The following is a 25,661-nucleotide window of genomic DNA, read 5'->3' as shown; positions in this document are numbered from 1 at the left end:
GTGTTAATCTGCTCTCCACAGGGAAACTGTGCCCAACTGTAGATTAGTAATGGTCTCGGAGCTCAATTTAAACCTGTTTGCACCTGTTACTCGTCAGACCAAAAGTTAAACATGAAGCTTTCTTATCCTAATTTCAATCTGCTTTTTACCATTCAAAATAATAGTACACTGGTACACTCGTACATGTCAAGTCCCATCTGGATGCTTTTCAAGTTCAAATTTGTTTATTCCTTTTCAGGAAAAGCTTTCATCTCCTGAAGAAGAACTCAAAACTTTTGAGAGAACTGAAGAATTTGGATTCCAGGCAGTGGTATGTTCTTGTACACTGATTATTTAGGGCCTCTTCAGCACACACTGTATCCCTAGGTAACATTGGCATGTATGATTTGCTTCTTGTTCGGCATAAAAGGAACTTACTGAATCTCTAAGCAAGACCTTTTGAACAAACCATCCTAGATTTCACCTAGGTATTCTAGCTAAGCCTGAAATATCGCAGCGTTCCATGTCCGTCATTACTCTGAACTTTTTTTTATTTATTTTTTACCTTTATTTAACTAGGCAAGTCAGTTAAGAACAAATTCTTATTTTCAATGGCGGCCTAGGAACAGTGGGTTAACTGCCTGTTCAGGGGCAGAACGACAGATTTGTACCTTGTCAGCTCGGGGGTTTGAACTTGCAACCTTTCGGTTACTAGTCCAACGCTCTAACCACTAGGCTACCTGCAACCTACGCCCGCTAATGAAGATTCTCTTCCTCTAAATCAGTAAAGATCACACTCTCAAGGCGACACGTATTAAAACTGCTTCACTCTGCCTTCCCCTCCTCTCCTCCTAATCTACACCATCTCGGGCTGATCACAGCTAGGCAGTACTCACGCACAGCGATCAATAGGCACTTCACACTGCTAATGACTGGGGCTTATTAAAGAATGCCCCCAGGATTTTGCCAGACAAGGCAACCTGTGTCGAAGCATCCAAAATGCCCCCAATTTAACACAGCACCATGCTCCGCCATGACAACGTTGAAGCGCAGGGGTGGAACTCTGTGTCTGCTCTTGTTTTGTTTGTCACATGACGGGGGGGCAGTAAACACATATACTATTGTACACTAACTCTTAAGAAACTTCATTAGTGGGCTTAGGTTAGCCTAGTGGTTAGAGCATTGGGCAAAGTAACTGAAAGGTTGCTTGATCGAATCCCTGAGCTGACAAGGTCAAAATCTGTCATTCTGCCCCTGAACAAGGGAGTTAACCCACTGTTCCCTGGTAGGTCGTCATGGTAAATAAGAATTTGTTCTTAACTGACTTGCCTAGTTAAATAAAGGTTACATTTTTGTTAAATGAAGACACATGTTGTTTTCTCTAATATTAACCATATTTGCTACAATTACTTTTTGGAATTTGCACAGTATTGTTTGGAGATGTACGTTTGCCAGCCTGGTCTCAGAGCAAAGCATATGATATTTTACTAAAATCAGTGGCACTCAGATTTAGTATGATATGTTACGTTCGATAGGACAGTAGGTTACTTGAATGTCTAGCAACCCAAAGGTTGTGTTCGAATCTCATCACAAACAACTTTAGCATTTTAGCTAATTAGCAACTTTGTAACTAGGAAAGGGAAAGGGGGATACCTAGTCAGTTAACTGCTTACTGCTTTTCCCTACTTTGCAACCTCTTAGCATGTTAGCTAACCTTTCCCTTAACTTTAACCTAAATCCTAACCTTAACCTTAACCTTGTCATTGTAATATTATGTTACGAATTGTAATTCGTAACATACTATACGTCCTGCAATTCATATTATATTGAATGACTGCTATTACATTTGTAGGCCAATGTAATGTAACCTAACGTAAAGTAATATTTCATACTAAATGAAGTGCCACAGATTCTAGCCAAATATAATTAGTTTTGCTTTTGAGACCAGGTTACGTTTGGTGGTTTGTAGTTCACATTTCAGAGCACGCCCATCTTAACTGGGAGAGTGGAGGTAGGCTCTAAGAGCATTGTAGCTTCGCTAGGTCCATTGTTCTAACGACAGGTCTGTGTGTTGGTCTTAACAGCAGGGAGACACACAAGATCGCTGTGTTCTACATCGGGGAGGGTCAGGAGGACAAATGCTCCATCCTGTCCAACAGCGCAGGCAGTCAGACCTACGAGGATTTTGTGTCTGGCCTGGGATGGGAGGTACACACACACACACACACCCCTGCAGCAGGGTTTCCTTTAGGAAATTCTGGCGCTGGACATTTGACTGGCAGCATTTTAATTTACCGGACATTTGAGAAATTTACTGGACCCATGTGCATTGGGTTCATAACTCTGATTAGTGCGTCCACCCATGGTGCTCATGATGACATAAATCATATTTAGATTATGGTAATTCATATTAACAGAACATGCAAGTTGAGGATGTAACGATGTGCAGTCCTTACTGAGTTATGATGGGCACTTTGAAGTTGTTAGAATAACTGTCCATATTTACTTTTCCTCAGCCAATAAGATGAGTATCAAACAGCAAAATCACTACCTATGTCAATCTACTATCACCCATAGTAGAAAAGTGTACCTATTCTATTGGTCAGCTTGTCGAGAAAGAAATAGCCTCATCCAAACAGACTCTGGGACAGTTTTGAGACGATAGATCCCAGATTCATACAACATCAGAAAGTTTAGCTTAAAATGTTGATAAACTTTTATTTCTTCAGATTATAAAAGGACAGCAATAATGCAATTAGTGGGAAAATACCATTGTCAAAAGCACACTGCACATGCGAGTGGTTTCATGTAACAGATGAAAATATCCATTAGAAATTTAGAAAGAGGGGAGATGTAATATGCAACAACTAGCATGGGTTGCTAATATGACTACGATTGTGCCTTTTGGCTCCTGGACAATGAAAGAAAGTTGATAAAAAAAAGAAAATAATTGCCTCCACGGATGTGGTCTGATTTTGGCTAGGCTACTTTGATGCAAGGTAAGACATGCCTCATAATATGTAGTAAAATGTATATGTTTTCAGAAAGCGTACTGCCTCCAGCTCATTGTAAAGTGGTGTGCGACGAGCTGATTTTTTCACCTTTATTTAACCAGATAGGCAAGTTGAGAACAAGTTCTCATTTACAATTGCTACCTGCTCAAGATAAAGCAAAGCAGATTCGACACATAACAACACAGTTACACATGGAGTAAATCAAACATACAGTCAATAATACAGTAGAAAAACAAGTCTATATACAATGTGAGCAAGTGAGGTGAGATAAGGGAGGTAAAGGCAAAAAAAGGCCATGGTGGCGAAGTAAATACAATATAGCAAATAAAACACTGGAATGGTAGATTTGCAGTGGAAGTATGTGCAAAGTAGAGATAGAAATAATGTGGTGCAAAGGAGCAAAATAAATAAATACAGTAGGGAAAGAGGTAGTTGTTTGGGCTAAATTATAGATGGGCTATGCACAGGTGCAGTAATCTGTGAGCTGCTCTGACAGCTGGTGCTTAAAGCTAGTGAGGAAGATAAGTGTTTCCAGTTTCAGAGATTTTTGTAGTTCGTTCCAGTCATTGGCAGCAGAGAACTGGAAGGATAGGCGGCCAAAGGAAGAATTGATTTTGGGGGTGACCAGAGAGAAATACCTGCTGGAGCACGTGTTACAGGTGGGTGCTGCTATGGTGACGAGCGAGCTGAGATAAGGGGGGACTTTACCTAGCAGGGTCTTGTAGATGACCTGGAGCCAGTGGGTTTGGCGACGAGTATGAAGCGGGGGCCAGCCAACGAGAGCGTACAGGTCGCAGTGGTGGGTAGTATATGGGGCTGTGGTGACAAAACGGATGGCAATGTATCCAATTTATTGAGTAGGGTATTGGAGACTATTTTGTAGGATTGGCCACAAGGGTTCTAGTGAGTCAGGAAGGAGAGTTGAAGAAGAGTTTACATGGCAATGACATCGCAAGAAGTATACAGAATGTCGAGATTGGTAGGATGGTCAGTTTTACAAGGGTATGTTTGGCAGCATGAGTGAAGGATGCTTTGTTGCGAAATAGGAAGCCAATTGTATATTTAACTTTGGATTGGAGATGTTTGATGTGAGTCTGGAAGAAGAGTTTACAGTCTAACCAGACACCTAGGTATTTGTAGTTGTCCACATATTCTAAGTCAGAGCCATCCAGAGTAGTGATGTTGGACAGGCGGGCAGGTGCATGCAGCGATCGGTTGAAGAGCATGCATTTAGTTTTACTTGTATTTAAGAGCAGTTGGAGGCCACGGAAGGAGAGTTGTATGGCATTGAAGTCGCCTGGAGGGTTGTTAACAGTGTCCAAATAAGGGCAAGAAGTATACAGAATGGTGTCGTCTGCGTAGAGGTGGATCAGAGACTCACCAGCAGCAAGAGCGACATCATTGATGTATACAAAGAAGAGAGTCAGTCAAAGAATTGGACCATGTGGCACCCCCATACAGACTGCCAGAGGTCCGGACAACAGACCCTCCGATTTGACACACTGAACTCTATCAGAGAAGTAGTTGGTGAACCAGGCAAGTCAATCATTTCAGAAACCAATGCTGTCGAGTCTGCCGATGAGGATGTGGTGATTGACAGAGTCGAAAGCCTTGGCCAGATCAATGAATACGGCTGCACAGTATTGTTTCTTATCGATGGCAGTTATGATATCGTTTAGGACCTTGAGCATGGCTGAGGTGCACCCATGACCAGCTCTGAAACCCGATTGCATACAAAGAGAAGGTATGGTGGGATTTCAAACAAGGTGGGAAATGGTCTGGAAAACCTAATCTGTTTGTTGACTTGGCATTTTTAAGTTCAAGCAAGACCTTAGAAAGGCAGGGCTGTCAAGGAGTTTTAGATTTAGGTCTGTAAAGCAGTTTGGAAAAAAATTGCAATTCAAGAGTGTCCCCCCATTTGAAGAGGGTGATATTCCTTGGCCACCGATTTCTGACTTGCCAAAGAAAATAGTTTCCAATCTTTAGGAATCTCAGATAACACTAAAGAGAGGTTGAACAGGCTAGTAATAGGGGTGGCAACAATTTTGGCAGATAATTTTTAGAAAGAAAGGGTCCAGATTGTCTAGCCCAGCTGATTTGTAGGGGTCCAGATTTTGCCGCACTTTCAGAACATCAGCTGACTGGATTTGGTAGAAGGAGAAATGGGGAAGGCTTGGGCGAGTTGCTTTGGGGGGTGCCGTGCTGTTGACCGGGGTAGGGGTAGCCAGGTGGAAAGCATGGCCAGCCGTAGAAAAATGCTTGTTGAAATTCTCAATTAAAGTTGATTTGTCGGTGGTGACAGTGTTTCCTATCTTCAGTGCAGTGGGCAGCTGGGAGGAGCTGTTCTTATTCTCCATGGACTTTACAGTGTCCCAGAACTTTTTTGGGTTAGTGTTGCAGGAAGCAAATTTCTGCTTGAAAAGGCTAGCCTTGGCTTTTCTAACTGCCTGTGTATATTGGTTTCTAGCTTCCCTGAAAAGTTGCATATCACGGGGGCTGTTCGATGCAAATGCCAAACGCCATAGGATGTTTTTGTGTTGGTTAAGGGCAGTCAGGTCTGGAGAGAACCAAGGGCGATTTTTGTTCCTGGTTCTACATTTCTTGAATGGGGCATGCTTATTTAAGATGGTGAGGAAGGCATTTTGTTTTTAAATAACAAGGCGTCCTCTACTGACGGGACGAGATCAATATCCTTCCAGGATACCCCGGCCAGGTCGATTAGAAAGGCCTGCTCGCTGAAGTGTTTCAGGGAGCGTTTGACAGTGATGAGTGGAGGTCGTTTGACTGCTGACCCATTACGGATGCAGGCAATGAGGCAGTGATCGCTGAGATCTTGGTTGAAAACAGCAGAGGTGTATTTAGAGGGCAAGTTGGTTAGGATGATATCTATGAGGGTGCCCGTGTTTACGGCTTTGGGGTACCCTGGTAGGTTCATTGATCATTTGTGTGAGATTGAGGGTGGCTGGGTTGTTAAGCATGTTCCCGTTTAGGTCGCCTAGCAGCACGAGCTCTGAAGATAGATGGGGGGCAATCAGTTCACATATGGTGTCCAGAGCACAGCTGGGGGCAGAGGGTGGTCTATAGCAGGCTGCAACGGTGAGAGACTTGTTTTTAGAGAGGTGGATTTTTTAAAGTAGAAGTTCAAATTGTTTGAGTACAGACCTGGATAGTAGGACAGAACTCTGCAGGCTATCTTTGCAGTAGATTGCAACACCGCCCCCTTTGGTCGTTCTATCTTGTCTGAAAATGTTGTAGTTAGGGATGAAAATTTCAGAATTTTTGGTGGTTTTCCTAAGCCAGGATTCACGGCTAGAACCTCCGGGTTGGCAGAGTGTGCTATAGCAGTGAATAAAATAAACTTAGGGAGGAGGCTTCTAATGTTAACATGCATGAAAACAAGACTATTACTGTTACAGGAGTCATCAAAAGAGAGCGCCTGGGGAATAGGAGTGGGGCTAGGCACTGCAGGGCCTGGATTCACCTCTACTTCACCAGAGGAGGAGTAGGATAAGGGTACGGCTAAAAGCTATGAGAATTGGTCATCTAGAACATCTGGAACAGAGCGTAAAAGGCGATTAAAATAGCTTCAAGGTATAATGTACAGACAAAGGTATGGTAGGATATGAATACAGTGGAGGTAAACCTAGCCATTGAGTGATGATGAGAGAGATATTGTCTCTAGAAACATCATTGAAACCAGGTGATGTCATCGCATTTGTGGGTTGTGGAACTGAAAGGTTGGTTAAGGTATAATGAGCAGGGCTAGAGGCTCTACAGTGAAATTAGCCAATAAACACTAACCAGAATAGCAATGGACCAGGCATATTGACATTAAGGAGAGGCATGCTTAGCCGAGTGATCATAAGGGTCCAGTGAGTAGTGAAGTTGGTTGGGGTCACGGCGATTCAGACAGCTAGTCGAGCCATGGGTAGCAAGCTAGCATAGGATGGAGGTTTGTTTTTAGCCACCTCGTGCATTTCCGTCGGTAGATTAGTGGGGTTCCGTGTGGTAGAGGGGATCAATCCAATTGGCAAAATAGATATAGTTATAGTGACCCAAGAAAAATTTATGATGAAACTGATGAAGCCTGCCTTTCATTGCCTATGCATTTGCTATTTGAGATGCTGAAGCAGCAGCTCTTGCGCTGTCTGACAGATTTTCTGCTGAATATATTGTACACATGGCAGTTTAATTTCACCATATTATGCAAATTAACCTGTAGATCTCTCAAACCAAACCACTGCATTTTTTAAATTGTTCCCCTGTAATCAGGGACTGATTTAGATCTGGGACACAAGTGTCTGCAATTAATTATCAGGTAGAACAGAAAACCAGCAGGCTCTAGACTTCGTAGGGTCAGAGTTGAGTACCCCTGCTATAGAACTATAAGTATGACTATTCAAATGCATTTACATCGACTAATATTTCCATCAATGAATAGGCTAAAAAGCATTATTATGCAATGGGATTCTTTTCTTTTTCTCCCGGACCGTTTGCCAGCAGCAATTGTATGTATTGGCTTTTCTATTTTATTTTTTGGGCCAGAAGCCAGCTATTACTGGCTAGCGGAAACCCTGCCCTGCATCTCGTCACTCTCTCTGACACACGCACACTGACATCACGCTCTCCTAACCGTGTTGTGTCCCCCTCAGGTGGATCTAGCCACACACTGTGGCTTCATGGGCGGGCTTCAGAGGAACGGCAGCACAGGACACACTGCTCCCTACTACGCTACCTCCACGATGGAAGTCATCTTGCATGTGTCCACACGCATGCCGTCCAACTCTGACGACTGCCTCACCAAAAAGGTACTTGTGAATATTACTCCTTCCAGATCAGTGGTTCCCAAACTTTATAGTCCCGTACCCCTTCAAACATTCAACCTCCAGCTGCGTACCCCCTTTAGCACCAGGGTCAGCGCACTCTCAAATGTTGTTTTTTTGCCATCATTGTAAGCCTGCCATACACACTATACGATACATTTATTAAACATAAAAAGTTGTGAGTTTTTGTCACAACCCGGCTCGTGGGAACTTTATTTGTTCATCGAAAATTGTGAATAACTCACCTCAAATTAATGAAAAGGGTGTGCTTGAAAGGATGCACATAACTCTGCTTGGTTGTATTGGAAAGAGTCCCAGTCTTAAAACATTTTCCACATAGTCTCTGCCTTTATTTAGTTTTCATGCTTGTGAGGGCCGAGAATCCACTCTCACATAGGTACGTGGTTGCAAAGGGCATCAGTGTCTTAACAGCGCGATTTGCCAAGGCAGGTTACTCTGAGCGCAGCCCAATCCAGAAATCTGGCAGTGGCTTCTGATTAAATTCAATTTTCACAGAACCGCTTGTTGTAATTTCGATGAGGCTCTCTTGTTCAGATATCGGTAAGTGGATTGGAGACAGGGCATGAAAGGAATAACGAATCCAGTTGTGGGTGTCATCCATTTTGGGGAAGTACCTGCGTAATTGCGCACCCAACTCACTCCGGTGCTTCGCTACATCACATTTGACATTGTCCGGAAGCTTGAGTTCATTTGCACACAAAAATCATACAATGATAGAAAGACCTGTGTGTTGTCCTTGTTAATGCAGACAGAGAAGAGCTCCAACTTCTTAATCATAGCCTCAATTTTGTCCCACACATTGAATATCGTTGTGGAGAGTCCCTGTAATACTAGATTCAGATCATTCAGGCAAGAAAAAACATCACCCAGATTGGCCAGTCGTGTAAGAAATGCATCATCATGCAAGCGGTCAGACAAGTGAAAATTATGTCAGTAAAGAAAACTTTAAGCTAGTCTCTCAATTTAAAAAAACATGTCAATTCTTTGCCCCTTGATAACCAGCGCACTTCTGTATGTTGTAAAAGCATTACATGGTCGCTGCCCATAGCATTGCATAATGCAGAAAATACACGAGAGTTCAGGGGCCTTGCTTTAAATTAACAAAGTTAACCATTTTCCCTGTAGTGTCCAAAACATCTTTCAAGCTGATAGGCATTCCCTTGGCAGTAAGAGCCTCTCGGTGGATGCTGCAGTGTACCCAAGTGGAGTCGGGAGCAACTGCTTACACATGTGTTACCACTCCACTATGTCTTCCTGTTATGGCTTTTGCGCCATCAGTACAGATACCAACACATTTTGACCACCAACGTCCATTTTACATCACAAAGCTGTCCAGTACTTTAAAAATATCTTCTCATGTTGTCCTGGTTTCCAGTGGTTTGCAGAAGATGATGTCTTCCTTAATTGACGCCTCATAAACATAACCGACATGTACCAGGAGCTGTGCCAGGCCCGCCACGTCTGTTGACTCATCCACCTGTAACTCATAGAATTCACTGGCTTGTATGTGAAGCAGTAATTAATGGTATCTGTTGCTTTTATACATGTCTTACTACTCGAAAGTCATCTTAATTCTCACTCCAAAAACTCACGTGGCTTAATTTTCAAATTGGCATGTTTTGTTTCTAAATGTCTGCACAATAGTGAAGGTGTCATCGAGTTGTGAAATACTTATTTTGCACATATAACACACTGTGGCTGAGGAAAGGCATTACTCTCAATATAAGTGAACCCCAAATCAATGTAGTTCTCATCATATATTTGCACGTCTTCGATGGTCCAACGTCCCTGTCTGTTGTTCGGTGCTTTCCCGGGTAAGGGGGCAGTAGCTCTTTGGTTGCATCAGATTCACAACTGTCAGTTGTTTTCACCATCTTTGTAAAGCCCTAGTTATTTTGTTGCTTTGATAGTCATTTCTAAAGATTATAATTGTTTTATTTTATTGGTGATTTGTTTTAAGGTAAAAAGAAACAACAACAACCTGTTCCTCATTTATGGTCAACACTTATGTAAACTAAACTTTCATTTTAATATGGTGAAACTATTCCTTTTTAAAGGGGCAATCTGCAGATTGCAGTTGATTCATCAATTTTGGAATTTATTCAATGTACCCATTAATTCTTGAAGAATTTAACTTATAAATGCCTCATAAGCTTAGTTCAACAGTCATACGCCATCAGAACCTAAAATATAAGCTTATTTTACAAAAGAAAATGGTAAATGTAAAGAAACACTATATAGCCTCAAAACATGGTTAAAACTATCATTTTGATATCATGCATGCTGTCCTTGCATCCATATCGCTGTCTGTTCATTTGAGTGGTTACATCTGTCCAGCCCTATCACACTGCTTTTTATTACTGAAACGGTTGGGGAGAAAGCTTTTAAATGCTGATTGCTGCTTTAAATTTTAAAAAATCTGAAAAGACATTGAACATCTCATAGTCAAATCATAGAGTAGATCCAGCTCACATGCGTTTACACTATTTTGCCACTTTCTGGTGCTTTGTGGTGAAAAAGTGAGTTTGTCGAGCATAACACGTCAACCCTGTTACCCATAGAAATGTTTTAAGAATGTTCATTTTTGGTGAATCTTTCATTCAATTGCCCCTCCCTGTTCCACACAACAAGCTTCCATTCCCCCTGTCTCAAGGGGATTTGGCTGATTTAAGATGATGTTGTCAACGCTGTTACGGTCAACTGTTACTTTATTAGGCACATAACATTTTTTTAAATTCAACGTTTTGAGATGGGAAAAAGTTTTTCCCGTTCAGTTGAACATGTGGTCTGTATGTCCGATTTGTAAAAATTAGGTGACAAGTTTTTTTTCACCAAGTTACACTACTCAAAAGGCACTAATTGGTGGATCGACCCATACAAAAAAAGGCTTCAAACAGTGTACAGAGTGAAATGACTGCAGAACGCTACCCTGTCTATATGTGTGCTGTCTTGGCTCTTCACTCTGTGCTAAGCTGAGATCAGGTGATGTGACTCCTGTGTTCTGGCATTGATTAGTAAACCCTGGGCAGGCCTGAGGAGTAGAGAGAGGAGCAGGCGTGTGAGAAGAGGCATGTGTGGCTACGGTAATGACTGTGATTCCTGGACCTGTTCACCCTTCTTGCCCCCCTCCCTGGGTGCAGTGACTGGGGCCCAAATTCAGCCATTAGCTGACCCTGGCAGGGCAGGGGCCAGGCGGATGCCGGCAGGACCTTTTTATCCCATTCCGGCCGTGACTGCGGGAGCAATCGATGGGCGCTTCAGCTGTTTCCCTGGCTGTAACACACCAGCAGCAGTTAGCATGGTGAAATGAGCTGCGAAGCCCCTGCCCATGCAGCCTATCTTCTCATGCGGTGTCCCACGAAGATAGGAAATTCATCAGGTCCTCCTCATATACCACCTCCGCACCACCAACACATCCCTTCCCCCCTCGCCCCAAAAAACAGTCCTGCACCGACCCCATACTGAACCTGTGCTCGGTGGCTGCGGAAATTAGTTAGCATGCGCAAGATTCGATTTTGGCTAGCTGGTGTGAGGCACTGGTGTGTGCTGTTGGCCCTCTTCGATTCATTTGACTGGGAGCCCCTGTAATTGCACTCCTCTCCTCCCAGAACCCCGCGCTAGCCACAGGCGATACAGCAATTGGCAGCTCGGCAGCGGGTGTGGAGGCTTAAAGGGGGTGGGAGGGAGGGGGGGACAAGATTGGGATGAAAAAGAGGCTTTATCGGCATCCAGGCAGGAAGTTTCTCTGTCATTTTACAAATAAAACGTTCAGCCTCGCCCACCCGCCCGCTCTCAAGTGCGTACTGTGTGTAGTGGGGTGGGGGAGGCTTTCGCTGGCCAGATTGTCTGTCTGAGGGAAAGAAAGAAAGGAAGAAAACGGGCCCCATTTAAACCAGAAAGGAAAATGAGGAAAAAGAATGTGAATTCCTCCAATCCAATTGTGGGCTTGAGGGCAGCAGCTGGTTGTGGTAATATGGTTACAGGAGTGACCTGTGAGGTGGGGGTCAGGCCATGTAGGGTCCTAATGTCAGAGCGAGCGGCACCCGGCGGCCTCACGCTCACTACCAGCCTCAGGCACAATGGCTTAACTGGGCTGCTGCTCTGCTGTTTTCATAATGGACTGTACTGCTGAGAGGCCTGCTCTGTTGTTTTTATAATGGACTGTACTGCTGAGAGGCCTGCTCTGTTGTTTTCATAATGGACTGTACTGCTGAGAGGCCTGCTCTGCTGTTTTTATAATGGACTATACTGCTGAGAGGCCTGCTCTGCTGTTTTTATAATGGACTGTACTGCTGAGAGGCCGGCTCTGCTGTTTTTATAATGGACTGTACTGCTGAGAGGCCTGCTCTGCTGTTTTTATAATGTACTGCTGAGAGGCCTTCTCTGTTGTTTTTATAATGGACTGTGCTGCTGAGAGGCCTGCTCTGTTGTTTTTATAAGGGACTGTGCTGCTGAGAGGCCTGCTCTGTTGTTTTTATAAGGGACTGTACTGCTGAGAGGCCTGCTCTGTTGTTTTTATAAGGGACTGTACTGCTGAGAGGCCTGCTCTGCTGTTTTTATAAGGCACTGTGCTGCTGAGAGGCCCGCTCTGTTGTTTTTATAATGGACTATACTGCTGAGAGGCCCACTCTGTTGTTTTTATAAGGGACTGTACTGCTGAGAGGCCTGCTCTGCGGTTTTTATAATGTTCTGCAGAGAGGCCTGCTCTGCGCTTTTTATAATGTTCTGCAGAGAGGCCTGATCTGCTGTTTTTATAGTGGACTGTACTGCTGAGAGGCCTGCTCTGTTGTTTTTATAGTGTTCTGCAGAGAGGCCTGCTCTGTTGTTTTTATAATGGACTGTACTGCTGAGAGGCCTGCTCTGCTGTTTTTACAAGGGACTGTACTGCTGAGAGGCCTGCTCTGTTGTTTTTATAATAGCTATACTGCTGAGAGGCCTGCTCTGTTGTTTTTATAATGGACTATACTGCTGAGAGGCCTGCTCTGTTGTTTTTATAATGGACTGTACTGCTGAGAGGCCTGCTCTGTTGTTTTTATAATGGACTATACTGCTAAGAGGCCTGCTCTGCTGTTTTTATAAGGGACTGTACTGCTGAGAGGCCTGCTCTGCTGTTTTTATAATGTTCTGCTGAGAGGCCTGCTCTGTTGTTTTTATAATGTTCTGCAGAGAGGCCTGCTCTGTTGTTTTCATAATGGACTGTACTGCTGAGAGGCCTGCTCTGCTGTTTTTATAATGGACTATACTGCTGAGAGGCCTGCTCTGCTGTTTTTATAATGTACTGTACTGCTGCGAGGCCTGCTCTGCTGATTTTATAAGGGACTGTACTGCTGAGAGGCCTGCTCTGCTGTTTTTATAATGTTCTGCTGAGAGGCCTGCTCTGTTGTTTTTATAATGTTCTGCTGAGAGGCCTGCTCTGCTGTTTTTATAATGGACTGTACTGCTGAGAGGCCTGCTCTGCTGTTTTTATAATGGACTGTACTGCTGAGAGGCCTGCTCTGCTGTTTTTATAATGGACTGTACTGCTGTGAGGCCTGCTCTGCTGTTTTTATAATGGACTGTACTGCTGTGAGGCCTGCTTTGCTGTGTGTTAGTTGGATGAGACCCATGGGCCTTGTGGGAGGACACTGAGATTGGGCTGGTTGGTATGGCCTACAAATCACATCTACATTTTCTAACTTATAGGCGATTCACAATATATATTTCTATTTTTTAATGTTTTCTCTAAATAAGTGTTGTTGTACTATTTAAAGGTCAAATACACTGCATTTCAAAGAGTCAGCATTCATCTAATGAATTCAGGGCTTGTGAAGTTATACCTAGGCTAAATATAAGCCTTCCACAACCATAAGACCCACTTGTAATTTAATTATATTATCAAAACAGTGTAACCTGATTATTTATTTTTTAATAATCACTGATCAAACTTTCAAGTCTATCTATGAAAATGCACTTTTTTGTTAAAGAAAATAATGCACATTCACTAATAATGACTAACTTATTGTAGCAGGCATTATAGAAAATTAACAAAGATCTCATAAACAATCTCTCAAGCACAAGGCCACATGCTAATGAATAGCCAGCTAATATTTTTATTTCAAGTTTAGCCAACTTGGATGTGTTCCCTAGCTAACACGGTTGAACAGTTGAATTGTTATGAACACACACGTGTCGGTTTGAACAGCATGCTAGCCTGTCCACTTTGTTCAAATGTTGACATCAAGTAGCCTACCTTATTTCTCAGAATGAGTGTGAGTTGCCAATTCCTTATAGAATTGTGTTTTAAATGCATATTGCACACTTATAAATCCGACTAGCTATTATAGCAGTCTTTAGCTAAAATGCTGCTAGCAGTACCTGGTACCGCAATGCCGCGAGAGACAAACTGAGCATTCATTTTCCAGAAACAATATTCATTGATACTCCTGTTTTAGTAATGCCTGCTCTGCGTGCAATTTGAAGAGTTGAGACATAAAAAGGGTATGGTTAGAAAGTTGTGGTGTAAATTCTACCTTTAACTAATAGTGAGGAGAGGCTAAATTAATTGAGCTTCTCCGAGCCGAGGGCCCTCGCAAGACCACTCACGCTCCAGTCCAACACTCTGTGTTGTTGTCTGTTCACACTGCTATGCTTGATCTTGGCCAGGTCGCAGTTGCAAATGAGAACTTGTTCTCAACTAGCCTACCTGGTTAAATAAAGGTGAAATGAAAAAATAAAAATAAAACTCCACATTATAATTTGAACTTCACTAAGTCAAATGCCCTCACAAGGAGTCACCTGCACTCTGGTCCCTCGTTCAATGAGCTTCGCCAAGCCGAGTGCACTCGCGCTCTGGTCCCTCACTCTACATTAACCTCACCAGTCCTATGGTAATCAAATCAGTACCACGGATCTGGAGTTTTGGTTGCCCTCAACTGGCTAATTAAAAATCATGTCCAAGGATACCTCACTTAAAACACTCTTATCAACTCAACTCAGGCCTGCTGGTTGTCTCAGCTTTGGCCCTCTTAAGGAAGACCTCGCTCTGACCTCACTCTGCGTGATCTCACTCTGAGCGTGATCTCACTCTGAGCGTGACCTCACTCTGAGCGTACCCTCAACAGGGGCTTCAAAAGTATCCACCCGCCCCGTCTTCCTTTCGGGTCCTTAGGTGGGTCTCAGTCTGCTCCTGTCAGAAGTGCGGTTTCCTGGGGTCTCAATTTGGAGCCCCCTGTGCACAGTTTAACCAGGTCCTCCGAAACGGTCTGCGGGTGGAGGTACACCTCCTGCCAAGCTCGCCAAGAATGTGGTGGAAATTCTACCGTTAACTAATAATGAGGAGAGGCACAGTAAATAGTCAATCAAGGTTTTACTTTTATTAAAAACGTATTATAATGAGGAGACTGGTCGCCCCGCCCACGCAGGTGAAATGGAGTGAGCGACTCCTGTACAAAGACTACAGGAGCATTTATATAGTCAACCTACCCCATGCAAGCATCTGCAAAACACGTGACCCTATGTGTGTGTGTGTGTGAGGGGAGACAGCTGGGTGAAAAGGTTGCCTCAGTCTGTCGCAACTGAGTGAGAACAATAGGGGCCAGAATGACAGGAAGTCACTCCAGACATACTTCCTCTTAACAGTAGCTCAACGGTTCCCCCAAGTTGGGCAAGCAAGTGCCTTTGACTGTCGGCCCAGATGATGTATGGTCGTACTGGTCACACACACACACACACACACACAAAACATGAATCTTTCACCCAGAAACAGGCTCCAAGCAGAACAATAGCTCTCACTGGTGTGCAGAATAACACTTTGCTCTGTCTCCAGTGAAGCTAAGAGGAACCAGTTAATTTGTGTCAAGTGTCTGGCTGAGTGCCTAGATAATCATGGGGTCATTCTACACACACAGACAGTCAGGACAGGCCTCTATTAATGCGCACACACACTTTTCTATCCTATATGAGTTAGTTTATATGGCAATCTCAAAGCCAATGCCTAGGCTTAAAAACAGATGTTTTAGTACAGATGTTTTCTCTCCTCTATTAAAATAATGTTTGGGTGTCCATATGACTGATTCTGTTGGACCAAACCTCAAATTTACCACTGAACAAAAATATAAACGCAACATGTAAAGTATTGGTCCCATGTTTCATGAGCTGAAGTCAAAAGTCCCAGAAATGTTCCATATAAACAAAAAGTGTATTTCTCAAAAATGTTGTGCACAAATTTGTTTACATCCCTGTTTGTGAGCATTTCTCTTTTGCCAAGATAATCCATCCACCTGACAGGTGTGACATATCAAGAAGCTGATTAAACAGCATGATCATTGTACAGGAGCACCTTGTGCTGGGGACAATAAAATACCACATGAAATTGAGCAGTTTTGTCACACCACAATGCACAGATGTTTTGTGGGAGCGTGCAATTGTCATGCTTACTGCAAGAATGTCCACCAGAGCTGTTGCCAGAGAATTCAATGTTTGTTTTTCTCCCATAAGCTGCCTCCAACATAGTTTTAGAGAATTTGGCAGTGTGTCCAACTGGCCTCACAACCTTCAGACCACGTGTAACCACAACAGCCCAGTGTGCTGAGATGTATTTGTCTGTAATAAAGACCTTTTGTGAGGAGAAACTCATTCTGATTGCCTGGTCCTGGCTCCCAAGTGGGTGGGCCTGGCTCCCAAGTGGGTGGGCCTATGCCCTCCAAGGCCCACCCATGGCTGCACCCCTGCCCAGTCATGTGAAATCCATAAATTAGGGCCGAATGAATTTATTTCAATTGACTGATTTCCTTAAATGAACTGCAACAGTAAAATCTTTGAAATTGTTGCATGTTGCATTTATACTTTTTTTCAGTGTAAATAGTGAGTTGAAATTGCTTGTCAGAAAGAAGAAGTGATCTCTCATCTTTGTTGTAGACCGTGTCAGGGGGAGAGGCTTGGAATGTGTGTGTAAACCGAGAGGAAGAGGCGAAGCGAGAGGTTTCACTCTCACCCAAGTCTGTCCAAAATAAGCCCAATGCTTTCCCTCCTTTGTCACTTGCCTTCCCGCCTTTGGGGCAACGACTCCCATTGTTGAGGTGGAGATATGAGCATCTTGTCATTATATACAGATCTCTAATATAAATGAGAAGGAGCGAAGGAGACGAGGCCAAAAAGTTGACGTGAGAACAAGCGGACATAAAAGCTCAATAATAATAATTTGATTATTGCATTTTGTATTATCACGCAAAAACCTCAATTCGAATTAATGGAATGAATTTGATATATCGCCAAACCTTGAGGGCCAATTGGACAAGGGCCTTTAACTGAGGCCACACATAGGAGAGCTTCTAGTGCCACATATAGCTACAGCACTGTGTAGTAGGGACAGGGATGTGATTCTTCCCCTGATTTAATCATCAATTCCTGCTTTTCTGACATCCTCCTCTATTCATATATCATTGAAATCGACCTTCCCACAAACCAATATCCTCCTTTACCGTGATGGTCCATATTTTCCTGACTCCTAATTTCGCCGTGACGCCGCTCTCTGCAAAAAACACATTTCCAATTCACGCATGCTTATAATACATACTTGTACATGTATGAAATTGGACAAATATTAGCACCCACCAAACATTTGTATTGTTATTATTAAGCCTATTCCCTGGTGTTGGAGAGCTTGCTGAAGGAGAACACAAAGATGCATTAGCATTTACCCAGACAGTCCTACCTCTTGGTTCAACTCATTCTATGTAAAATGTCTAATGTTAATTAACATCCCTAGGATTTTTGTGGGCAACTTCGACATGCATATTCAACATTCTTGGTTAATTTGTCCCTGTCTGTCTGGTCTGACCTGCGCCTGTACAGATGAGATCAACCAGTGAGCACGACGTTCAATCAGTGGGTTGTGGATTTGTTTAACATTAAACCATTAGCATAATTAAGGGGTTATAATAGAATGTGCTAATTGCATTTTTTGGGTAGCGAGGGCATGTTTTCTTAATGGCTCATTAGACCCAAGTACATTAGCACATGTTTTCTTCTTCTCTCAGCGAGTCAGTCAGTGTGGAGGCTCAGTCTTAGCAGTCATGATGCCACATGATCAGGGACAGGAGTTATTCCTAATCTCTTCACCTAGGCAGGAAATACTCTTTGGCCGTAACTAGGCCCAGTCTATTCTGGTAAGGTCATGTGGTCAGGGATCAACTCTGCCCCATTAATGAAGGGTAAAGACCGGTGAGGTTCGAACGGCCGGTCTTTGCCCATCACTCAATGTCCATGTCAACCACAATACTGGGGCAAGAGTGTTCTTTCTCCTTTCTCGCTCCTATGTCTTAGTTCAAAAATAGAGTTAAAATAACAATCTGCCAATTTCCTGTCATTTCTGTCCTAACTGAAGTTGAATGAATAGAACATGGAAATTGGATGCAATTTGGAGTAAAGTTAATTTCAATGATTGGTTTTAAAATGTTTTTTTGTTCTTTGAATTTCCAATCAAAGTTGAAATCAGGAGATGTTTTACATCGTCACAACACCCAGAGCTGTGGTAATAGCTAACCTATATTTGTTTTTTATAGTAATGACAATATGTTTTTTAAATGTGATCACCGTTGCCAGCCATGTCTAAAGCTTGTGATTTGTTCCGGTGCAGCTGCGTCACCTGGGAAACGATGAAGTTCACATAGTGTGGTCTGAGCACAGCAGGGACTACCGGCGCGGCATCATCCCCACTGACTTTGGAGACGTGCTGATCATCGTGTACCCCATGAAGAACCACACGTTCTTCATCCAGATCATGAAGAAACCACAGGTACTACAGATCAGCTGGTTGGCTGCTCTGAATACTCAATGCAAAACCAATATGGTAGTTTGTCACAATGAGTTTTCAGAGTTTGCTTCTACACTTGGTTGATTATTTTCCACTAAATCCATGTCTGTAATGGGTGGTGTCATAGACTATTTTACTTACTGTCATTTTTACATAAAAAAATATATAATGGGTGCTATTTTCACAATTTCTCTTACTAAATTTGATCAAACACATATTCCAGCACTGCTCCAATCTATCTGACTTTCTCAACAAACCCCTCTTAACTCTCTTTCCCAGTGTCCCACCAAACTAGCTTGTTGGTTTGGGTTAACTGTCTGTCTGCCTGTCCAGCTGTGTGACTCTGAGATGGAAAGTAAATGCCCTCCTCTTCCACTACAGTGCATCATCACTGTGCGTATGTGCTAGCGAACAACCGATATGGATTTATTAAGGCCAATGCCGATACCGTTTTTTTGGGGTCAAGGAGACCGATGGACAATATCATTAAATTTGAACATTTTGATGACAAAACCGGTGTCTTGTTTTGCAAAGTGCTGCCGCCTGTATATGGACATTGTTTTGCCGAACAGTAAATGAATGAACACTTTCAATATGTCTACATGCCTTGTGTCATTTTCAAGTGTGCTTAAGCTATATGATATGCAGCAGGAGTAGGTAGTTAAGAAGATGCTGTCCAGCCAGAGGTTCCTCAAGGACAGCTAGCAATGAACGAGTAAGTGGTGCCGGCTTCCAACAGTATGACACGAGGCAAGTGCGCTTGCGCTCCATAGAAGACATCGGCTGCGCCAATCCTCAACGGCCGATAGACTAGCAATGGCTAATATTGGCCAAAAATATTGTCCCAACCAATTATCGCGCCACAAAAGTCAGAAATAGCGATATAATTAATGCCTTACCTTTGAAGATCTTCTTCTGTTGGCACTCCAAAATGTCCCAGAAACATCACAAATGGTCCTTTTGTTCAATAATGTCCTTCTTTATGTCCCAAAAATGACAATTTATTTGGTGCGTTTGATTCATAAATACACCGGTTTCAACTCGCCCAACATGCCTACAAAGTATCTAATAAGTTACCTGTAAACTTGGTCCAAACATTTCAAACAACTTTTCTTTTCTAAAGACCTATGACATCTAGTGGAAGCCAAAGGAACTGCAACCAGGTTCCTCGTAAATAGTACCTCCCATAGAAAACAATTGGAAAACACAATGACCTCAACAACAAAAAATTCCCTTGATGGATTGTGCTCGGGGTTTTGCCTGCCAAATCAGTTCTGTTATACTCAGACATTATTCTAACAGTTTTAGAAACTTCAAAGTGTTTTCTATCCAAATCTACCAATTATATGCATATCCTAGCTTCTGGGCCTGAGTAACAGGCAGTTTACTTTGAGCACGCTTTTCATCCAGACGTCAAAATACTGCCCCCTAGCCCAAAGAGGTTAAAACCACCCAGTCTTCAGCCCAAACCTCCACCATACTCAGAACCCCCCTCTCATTCATATTCTATGGTGTTCTAGAGCTAGATGTCAGTTTGAAGTACGTTCCAATCATTGAAGTGGAGGGACTTTCTGTATAATGAGCTCTACCATGCAGAGTAGACAGCAGGGTTTATGAAGGGGCTCTGACATTCACGTCACATTCCAGGTCAACGATTATTCAACTCAGCAGATTTAAGATCTCCCCAAAAACCCATCAGCAGATGCGTGTGTCACACACACCAACCACACACACATATGCGTGCTGCTCTCAAACACAGAGAACTGCCATTGTATTTGTTCAATAGAAATTTTTTCTCTGGTATCGACAGTCATTTCTCTTACTCTACATTGATTTGCATTAGATGTGTGTGATTGTCATGCTAAATACTCAAACCTTAATCACTCAAACCTAACTCTAACCCTGTGCCCATTTGAGATGTCTCGCGCATTTCAAAGCACACTCATTTCATATGATTTTATGACTTAACCAGCATTTTTTTATAGCATTTTATCTGAATAATATAACATGTTAACTTTCTTCTTCTTTCTTCGTATTTGTTTCTTTCTCCCTCTATCCCTCTCTCTCCCTCCTTCCCCTTGTAGGTCCCTTTCTTTGGGCCTTTGTTCAACGGGGCCATCGTCACTGGAACGCTGCTGCCCAGCCTGGTGCGTGCCACCTGCATCAACGCCAGCAGAGCTGTCAAGTCCCGCCTGACGCTCTACCAGAGCTTGTATCCTTTCTGTTTACTCTTTACTCTGTTGCCTCTACCTTTCCTACAGTCCTGTCTGATCACAGAGCTTCAGCAGGTAGGTAGGCCGAGGAAGGGTATATTTTTATATTCAAAGATAGATGGATAGATCCTGACCAATTACCTATCTATCTATCTAGCATTGTGAGAAATAACAGAAATACAAATAAACGTTTATATACAGCTAGCTAGCTGCTTATTCCTCACAATCTTCTTCACAGTGCTCATATGAAAGAATTTAAATTATAAACGGGTCGATTGTTGTGATAATGGCATTAGCACTGCCAGTGGTTTGCCCATGTGGATTGTGTTGGCTGATCTGCATGGCTGAGCGCTGACACTGATCTTGATGCACTGGCTGATTTGCATACAGCGATTAGCTGCGCACTGGTTTGAGTTGTGTTACACAGCCCTTAGTAACATGTGCAGATGCATGTGGCTGTCTAGGTCTGTAGTGGTGATCTTATGTGTAACCTGTCTGTCGTCATGTATCATCTACTGACTCTACTGAGTCGTCATGTATCATCTACTGAGTCGTCATGTATCATCTACTGACTCTACTGAGTCGTCATGTATCATCTACTGACTCTACTGAGTCGTCATGTATCATCAACTGTCCCTGTAACAGCCTGCCTGTTGTTAAGGGCCTGACTCCAGCTGTACATGTCAGTTGGTTTAAGACAAGCGTAATCAGTGATGGAGATTAATTTGCATGTGAATGAGAGCAGGTCAGAGAGGGAAGGGACGTTGTTTTTTGGAGCGGGCTTCGGGGGTTCTAATCTCCTATAAAGCCTTGCTGCTCTGCCCCTCGCCGGACAGGAACAGGGTATACAGACTAGCCTCACCATCACCACAGTATCTCTCTGCTGGTCACTATGGAAACACCCAACCTCCAGCTTTTGAGGTTGGATTCAAGTTGTGCTCATTGGTTTGCGGTGTGTAAGAAAAGAGGGCAAGGGGAGTGGGCAGTAATGTCAGAGTTGTTTTTAAGGTGAAAACATGCACTGTTTTGGGGGCTACAAGTGCGGTCATACATACTGTGTGTTTGATATTTGTAGAATTTCTGTGCTTGCATGTATGTGCATGCACACGGGTGTGTGTGTGTATGTGTGTGTCCCATCACACCCACCCATCAGCGAGCCTCATATCAGCCCCTCTCAGGGTCCCTGGGGGGCATCAGTGGGACAGCAGAGTGACAGATGCCGGTTACCAGACGCCAAGTGAATTACTCCAGGGTGAGATGGTTTGAGCTGCCACAGGCCTGCCTGCTTGCACTGGAAGCCCAGAGGAAGGGAGCCAGCACTGGGCTGGGAAAGACCAGGCGTATCTGGCATTCCTTAGCAGGTGGAGAGCAACACGACAGCCGTATCTATGAGATGAGATAAGCGCTGACCTGGGCTGGCTAGGCTGACGTGTTGGCAGTGTGAAGCAGCCAGCCAGGCTGAGGCCCCACACACTGCAGGTCTGGAGGATGAGCTGACAAATGGAGCCTCCCAGCCAATGGATGCTGGTAGTGCCAACTGGTTTCTGTGTGTGTCTGGGCCTCCTGGCTGGAAGACTTGGTGAAGAGAAAAGGATTATGTTTAAACAAAATAATTGTCATGGGGGTGATGAGTCTGTTTTATCAAGGCAAGGAGCGCACACAAACACACACACACAAACTATGTTTAATCATACCAGCAAATTAAGTTCACTCTATTTTCTGAACAATGTTTGAAATTATACAATTTAGAATGCTATTTGAGATATATTACCTCAACAAAGAGCAGTAATACCTGCACTAAATGATTTATCTAGACTTGAGCCACAGGCAAGACCCATTCCTTCCTCTTATGTCACAGAAATGGCTGCTGTTGTAAATGTTTTTTGTACAAGTCAGAACAGTGACCTGTCTGTTTGTGTAGCAGAGATTAAATCCCTATCCAGCGTTTCCCCCTCACAATGCCCTGGCGCTCCTGAATCTGCTGTTTGTAGCCAGGCCACTCTTCAAGGTAATTTGTTTAATATTTCTTCAATGAGAAGCCACATGACCCCTGTGGATCCAAATAAAGGCTGGCCTGGCGCTGTGGGGCTCTGTTCTGTGGTGTCCTCTCTCCCGCTCCCTCCTCCACAGAACTGGAGAGGTCTCCAGCAGCCAGGCGCTCTGCTGCACCATCACTACGGCTAATTGGATTTTGAATTGAAAAATGACCACCAGCCACATCACCTGAGAACACAAACAGACATCCTCCTTTCCGCTACAGCGGACTGTGCACCATTGCAAATTGAGAAGTGTGTGTGTTTGTCTGTGTGATACAAAACACTGACCAACGGACATACTTGAATGATGTCTGTAAAAGTGGATTTATGTGTGTCATTCTCCTCAAGCTCTGTACAGCATTCAGCTCTATTCAGTGACAACACAGTAATATTATTTCAGAGCCCTCAGCGCTATTGAATGTGAAAGACAGTCCTGCCCCCACAGACATGTTACAAGGCCGTCAGAAATCATACATAATGTCATCTATTATTGATATGGCCTTGTTGGAAGAGGCAGCTGCCTTGGCTGTGTGAGTCCTAATAGTCACCCTGTATGAACCCTGAGCAGCGAGCTGGCTGGCTGGCTGTCTACTCCACTGTCAGTGGAGATGCATTATGGGTGGTGAGGACATTACATGAGGGAGGAAAATAAGCACCCACTATCCAAGTAGCACTCCATATATCAATCATACATTAATAAGAGAGAGAATTTAATGAACTTCCCTGATATCCGATGTGTAATTTATTTCCAACCATGTGGAAGTGATGTGGCTATAGTAGAAGTGTCTCTGAGTGGACTTCCTCTGCTGGCACGTAGCCTGTTGGGTTTCTGACTGGAGGCTTTATCCAACAGTCGGTAAGTGTTATTCTCTCTCAGGAACAGGCACTAGGGTTTGATGTGCCGTCACTCCTAGTGTGTGTTTAGGTGGCAGGAACCTTTAATAGGGGAGACGAAGTAGAGCTGACCTTCATTCTGAAACGCAGCCTCCCTGCCGGACAGAATCAATAGCTTTTGCGCGCTGCCCTTACTCCTCTCCCCTAAGACAGACAGACAGACACACACACACACACACACACACACTGAGCGATCCATCTCCAGGCAGCGATCAATAGGCATAATCTATGGCCCATGGCCAGTCATGTGAGCCAGTCTTTTCAAATCCAAATCAAATGTTATGTCACCAGCTTCGTAAACAACAGGAGTACACTAACAGTGAAATGCTTACTTACGGGTCCTTCCCAACAATATAGAGAGAAAGAAAATTGAGAAATAATAGAAAAGTTTTAACGCATAATAATAAAAGTAATAATAAATACACAGTGAGTAATGATAACTCGGCTACATACACGGGGTACCAGTACTGAGTCTATGTGCAGGGGTATGAGGTAATGGAGGTAATGGAGGTAGATATGTAACTAGGAATAAAGTGACGGATCATACACAGTAGCAGCAGCATATGGGACAAGTAAAACAAAAAAATGAAAGGGGCAATGCAGATAGTCCAGGTGTTTGGTTAACTATTCAGCAGTCTTATGGCTTGGGAGTAGAAGCTGTTCAGGGTCCTGTTGGTCCCAGACTTGGTGCAGCAGAGAACAGTCTAACAAATCAAATCAAGCTTTATTTATGCAGCACATTTCAGACATGGAATGCAACACAATGTGCTTTACAGCCCAAAAGGAATAAAAAACATGGAAAATAAAAGCTGAAATATTTACTTCACAGCAAACATAAGATAAAAAACTAATGACACAAACTGAACAACAAAAATCTCCCTAAGGAAAAGCAAAGCAAAGCTAAATATATGGGTTTCAGCCCCCCTCATGTACTCTGGCAGGCTATTCCAGAGGCTGGGGACATAACTAAAGGCTGCCTCCATGCCTCTTGGTCCTAAGCTTTGGGATTGTTTTGGGAAGGCCAGTACTAGAGGACATGAGGGACCTACTGGATACATAACTTGAAAACATGTCTGACATGTACTTGGGTGAACAATCGTGGATTGATTTAAAAACCAATAGAAGAATCTTAAAATGTATTCTAAAACTCACAGGCAGCCAGTGCAGAGACCTTAAAACAGGTGTAATGTGTGTGTGTGCCATCTGGTCTTGGTCAGTACCCCAATCTATGATTTGGGTGGCTGAAGTCTTTGACAATTTTATAGAGGTTTAGAGTTCCTGGATGGCAGGGAGCTCAGCCCCAGTGATGTACTGGGCCATATGCACTACCCTCTGTAGCGCCTTGCTGTCAGGTTGCCAACCATTTGCCATATCAAACGGTGAGCAGGCAGTGAAGATGTGGCGGATGTGTTGTTACCTACCCTCACCACCTGGGGGTGGGGCGTCAGGAAGTCCAGGATGCAGTTGCACAGGAAGGTGTTCAGTCCCAGTGTCCTTAGCTTAGTGACGAACTGTGGTGTTGAACGCTGAGCTGTAGTTGATGAACAGCATTCTCACATAGGCGTTCCTCTTGTCCAGGTGGGAAAGGGCCGTGTGGAGTGCAACATAAATTGTATCATCTGTGGATCGAGGTGAGGAAGAGGATATTTAAGATACTGTTTCAGATGTTTTCTGAAGATGGGCAGGGACTCTGCTGTCCTAGATTCAGGGGGAAGCTGGTTTCACCATTGGGGTGAAGGACAGAGAAGAGCTTGGACTGGGCTGATCAGGAGCTGGGAGGGCCTAGAGACCTGAGATGGCAGAACGGAGTGCCTGGTTTGGGGTGTAGGGTTTGAACATAGCCTGAAGGTAGAGAGGGGCAGTCCCTCTTGCTGTTCTGTAGGTAAGAA

General features: G+C 43.6%; 1 protein-coding gene across 3 annotated transcripts in view; it reads left to right on the top strand.

The window, feature by feature from the left end:
* LOC115146504 (ral GTPase-activating protein subunit alpha-2-like) overlaps positions 1–25,661 on the top strand; it is a 191,320-nt gene that overhangs the window by 129,622 nt on the left and 36,037 nt on the right. For all 3 annotated transcript variants that reach the window (XR_010459785.1, XM_065004260.1, XM_065004261.1), the window contains exons 34-38: positions 239–310; positions 2,064–2,187; positions 7,646–7,801; positions 18,453–18,611; positions 20,714–20,841. Coding sequence is in view for 2 of the 3 variants with exons in the window: in XM_065004260.1 (XP_064860332.1) it covers positions 239–310; positions 2,064–2,187; positions 7,646–7,801; positions 18,453–18,611; positions 20,714–20,841 (639 nt within the window). In the remaining variant the exon portion in view is untranslated. The remainder of the gene's footprint in view (positions 1–238; positions 311–2,063; positions 2,188–7,645; positions 7,802–18,452; positions 18,612–20,713; positions 20,842–25,661) is intronic.

This window comes from Oncorhynchus nerka, linkage group LG18 (genome assembly GCF_034236695.1).
Source record: "Oncorhynchus nerka isolate Pitt River linkage group LG18, Oner_Uvic_2.0, whole genome shotgun sequence".
In the NCBI taxonomy this organism is placed as follows: domain Eukaryota; kingdom Metazoa; phylum Chordata; class Actinopteri; order Salmoniformes; family Salmonidae; genus Oncorhynchus; species Oncorhynchus nerka.
This window is presented reverse-complemented; position numbering and strand designations above follow the sequence as displayed.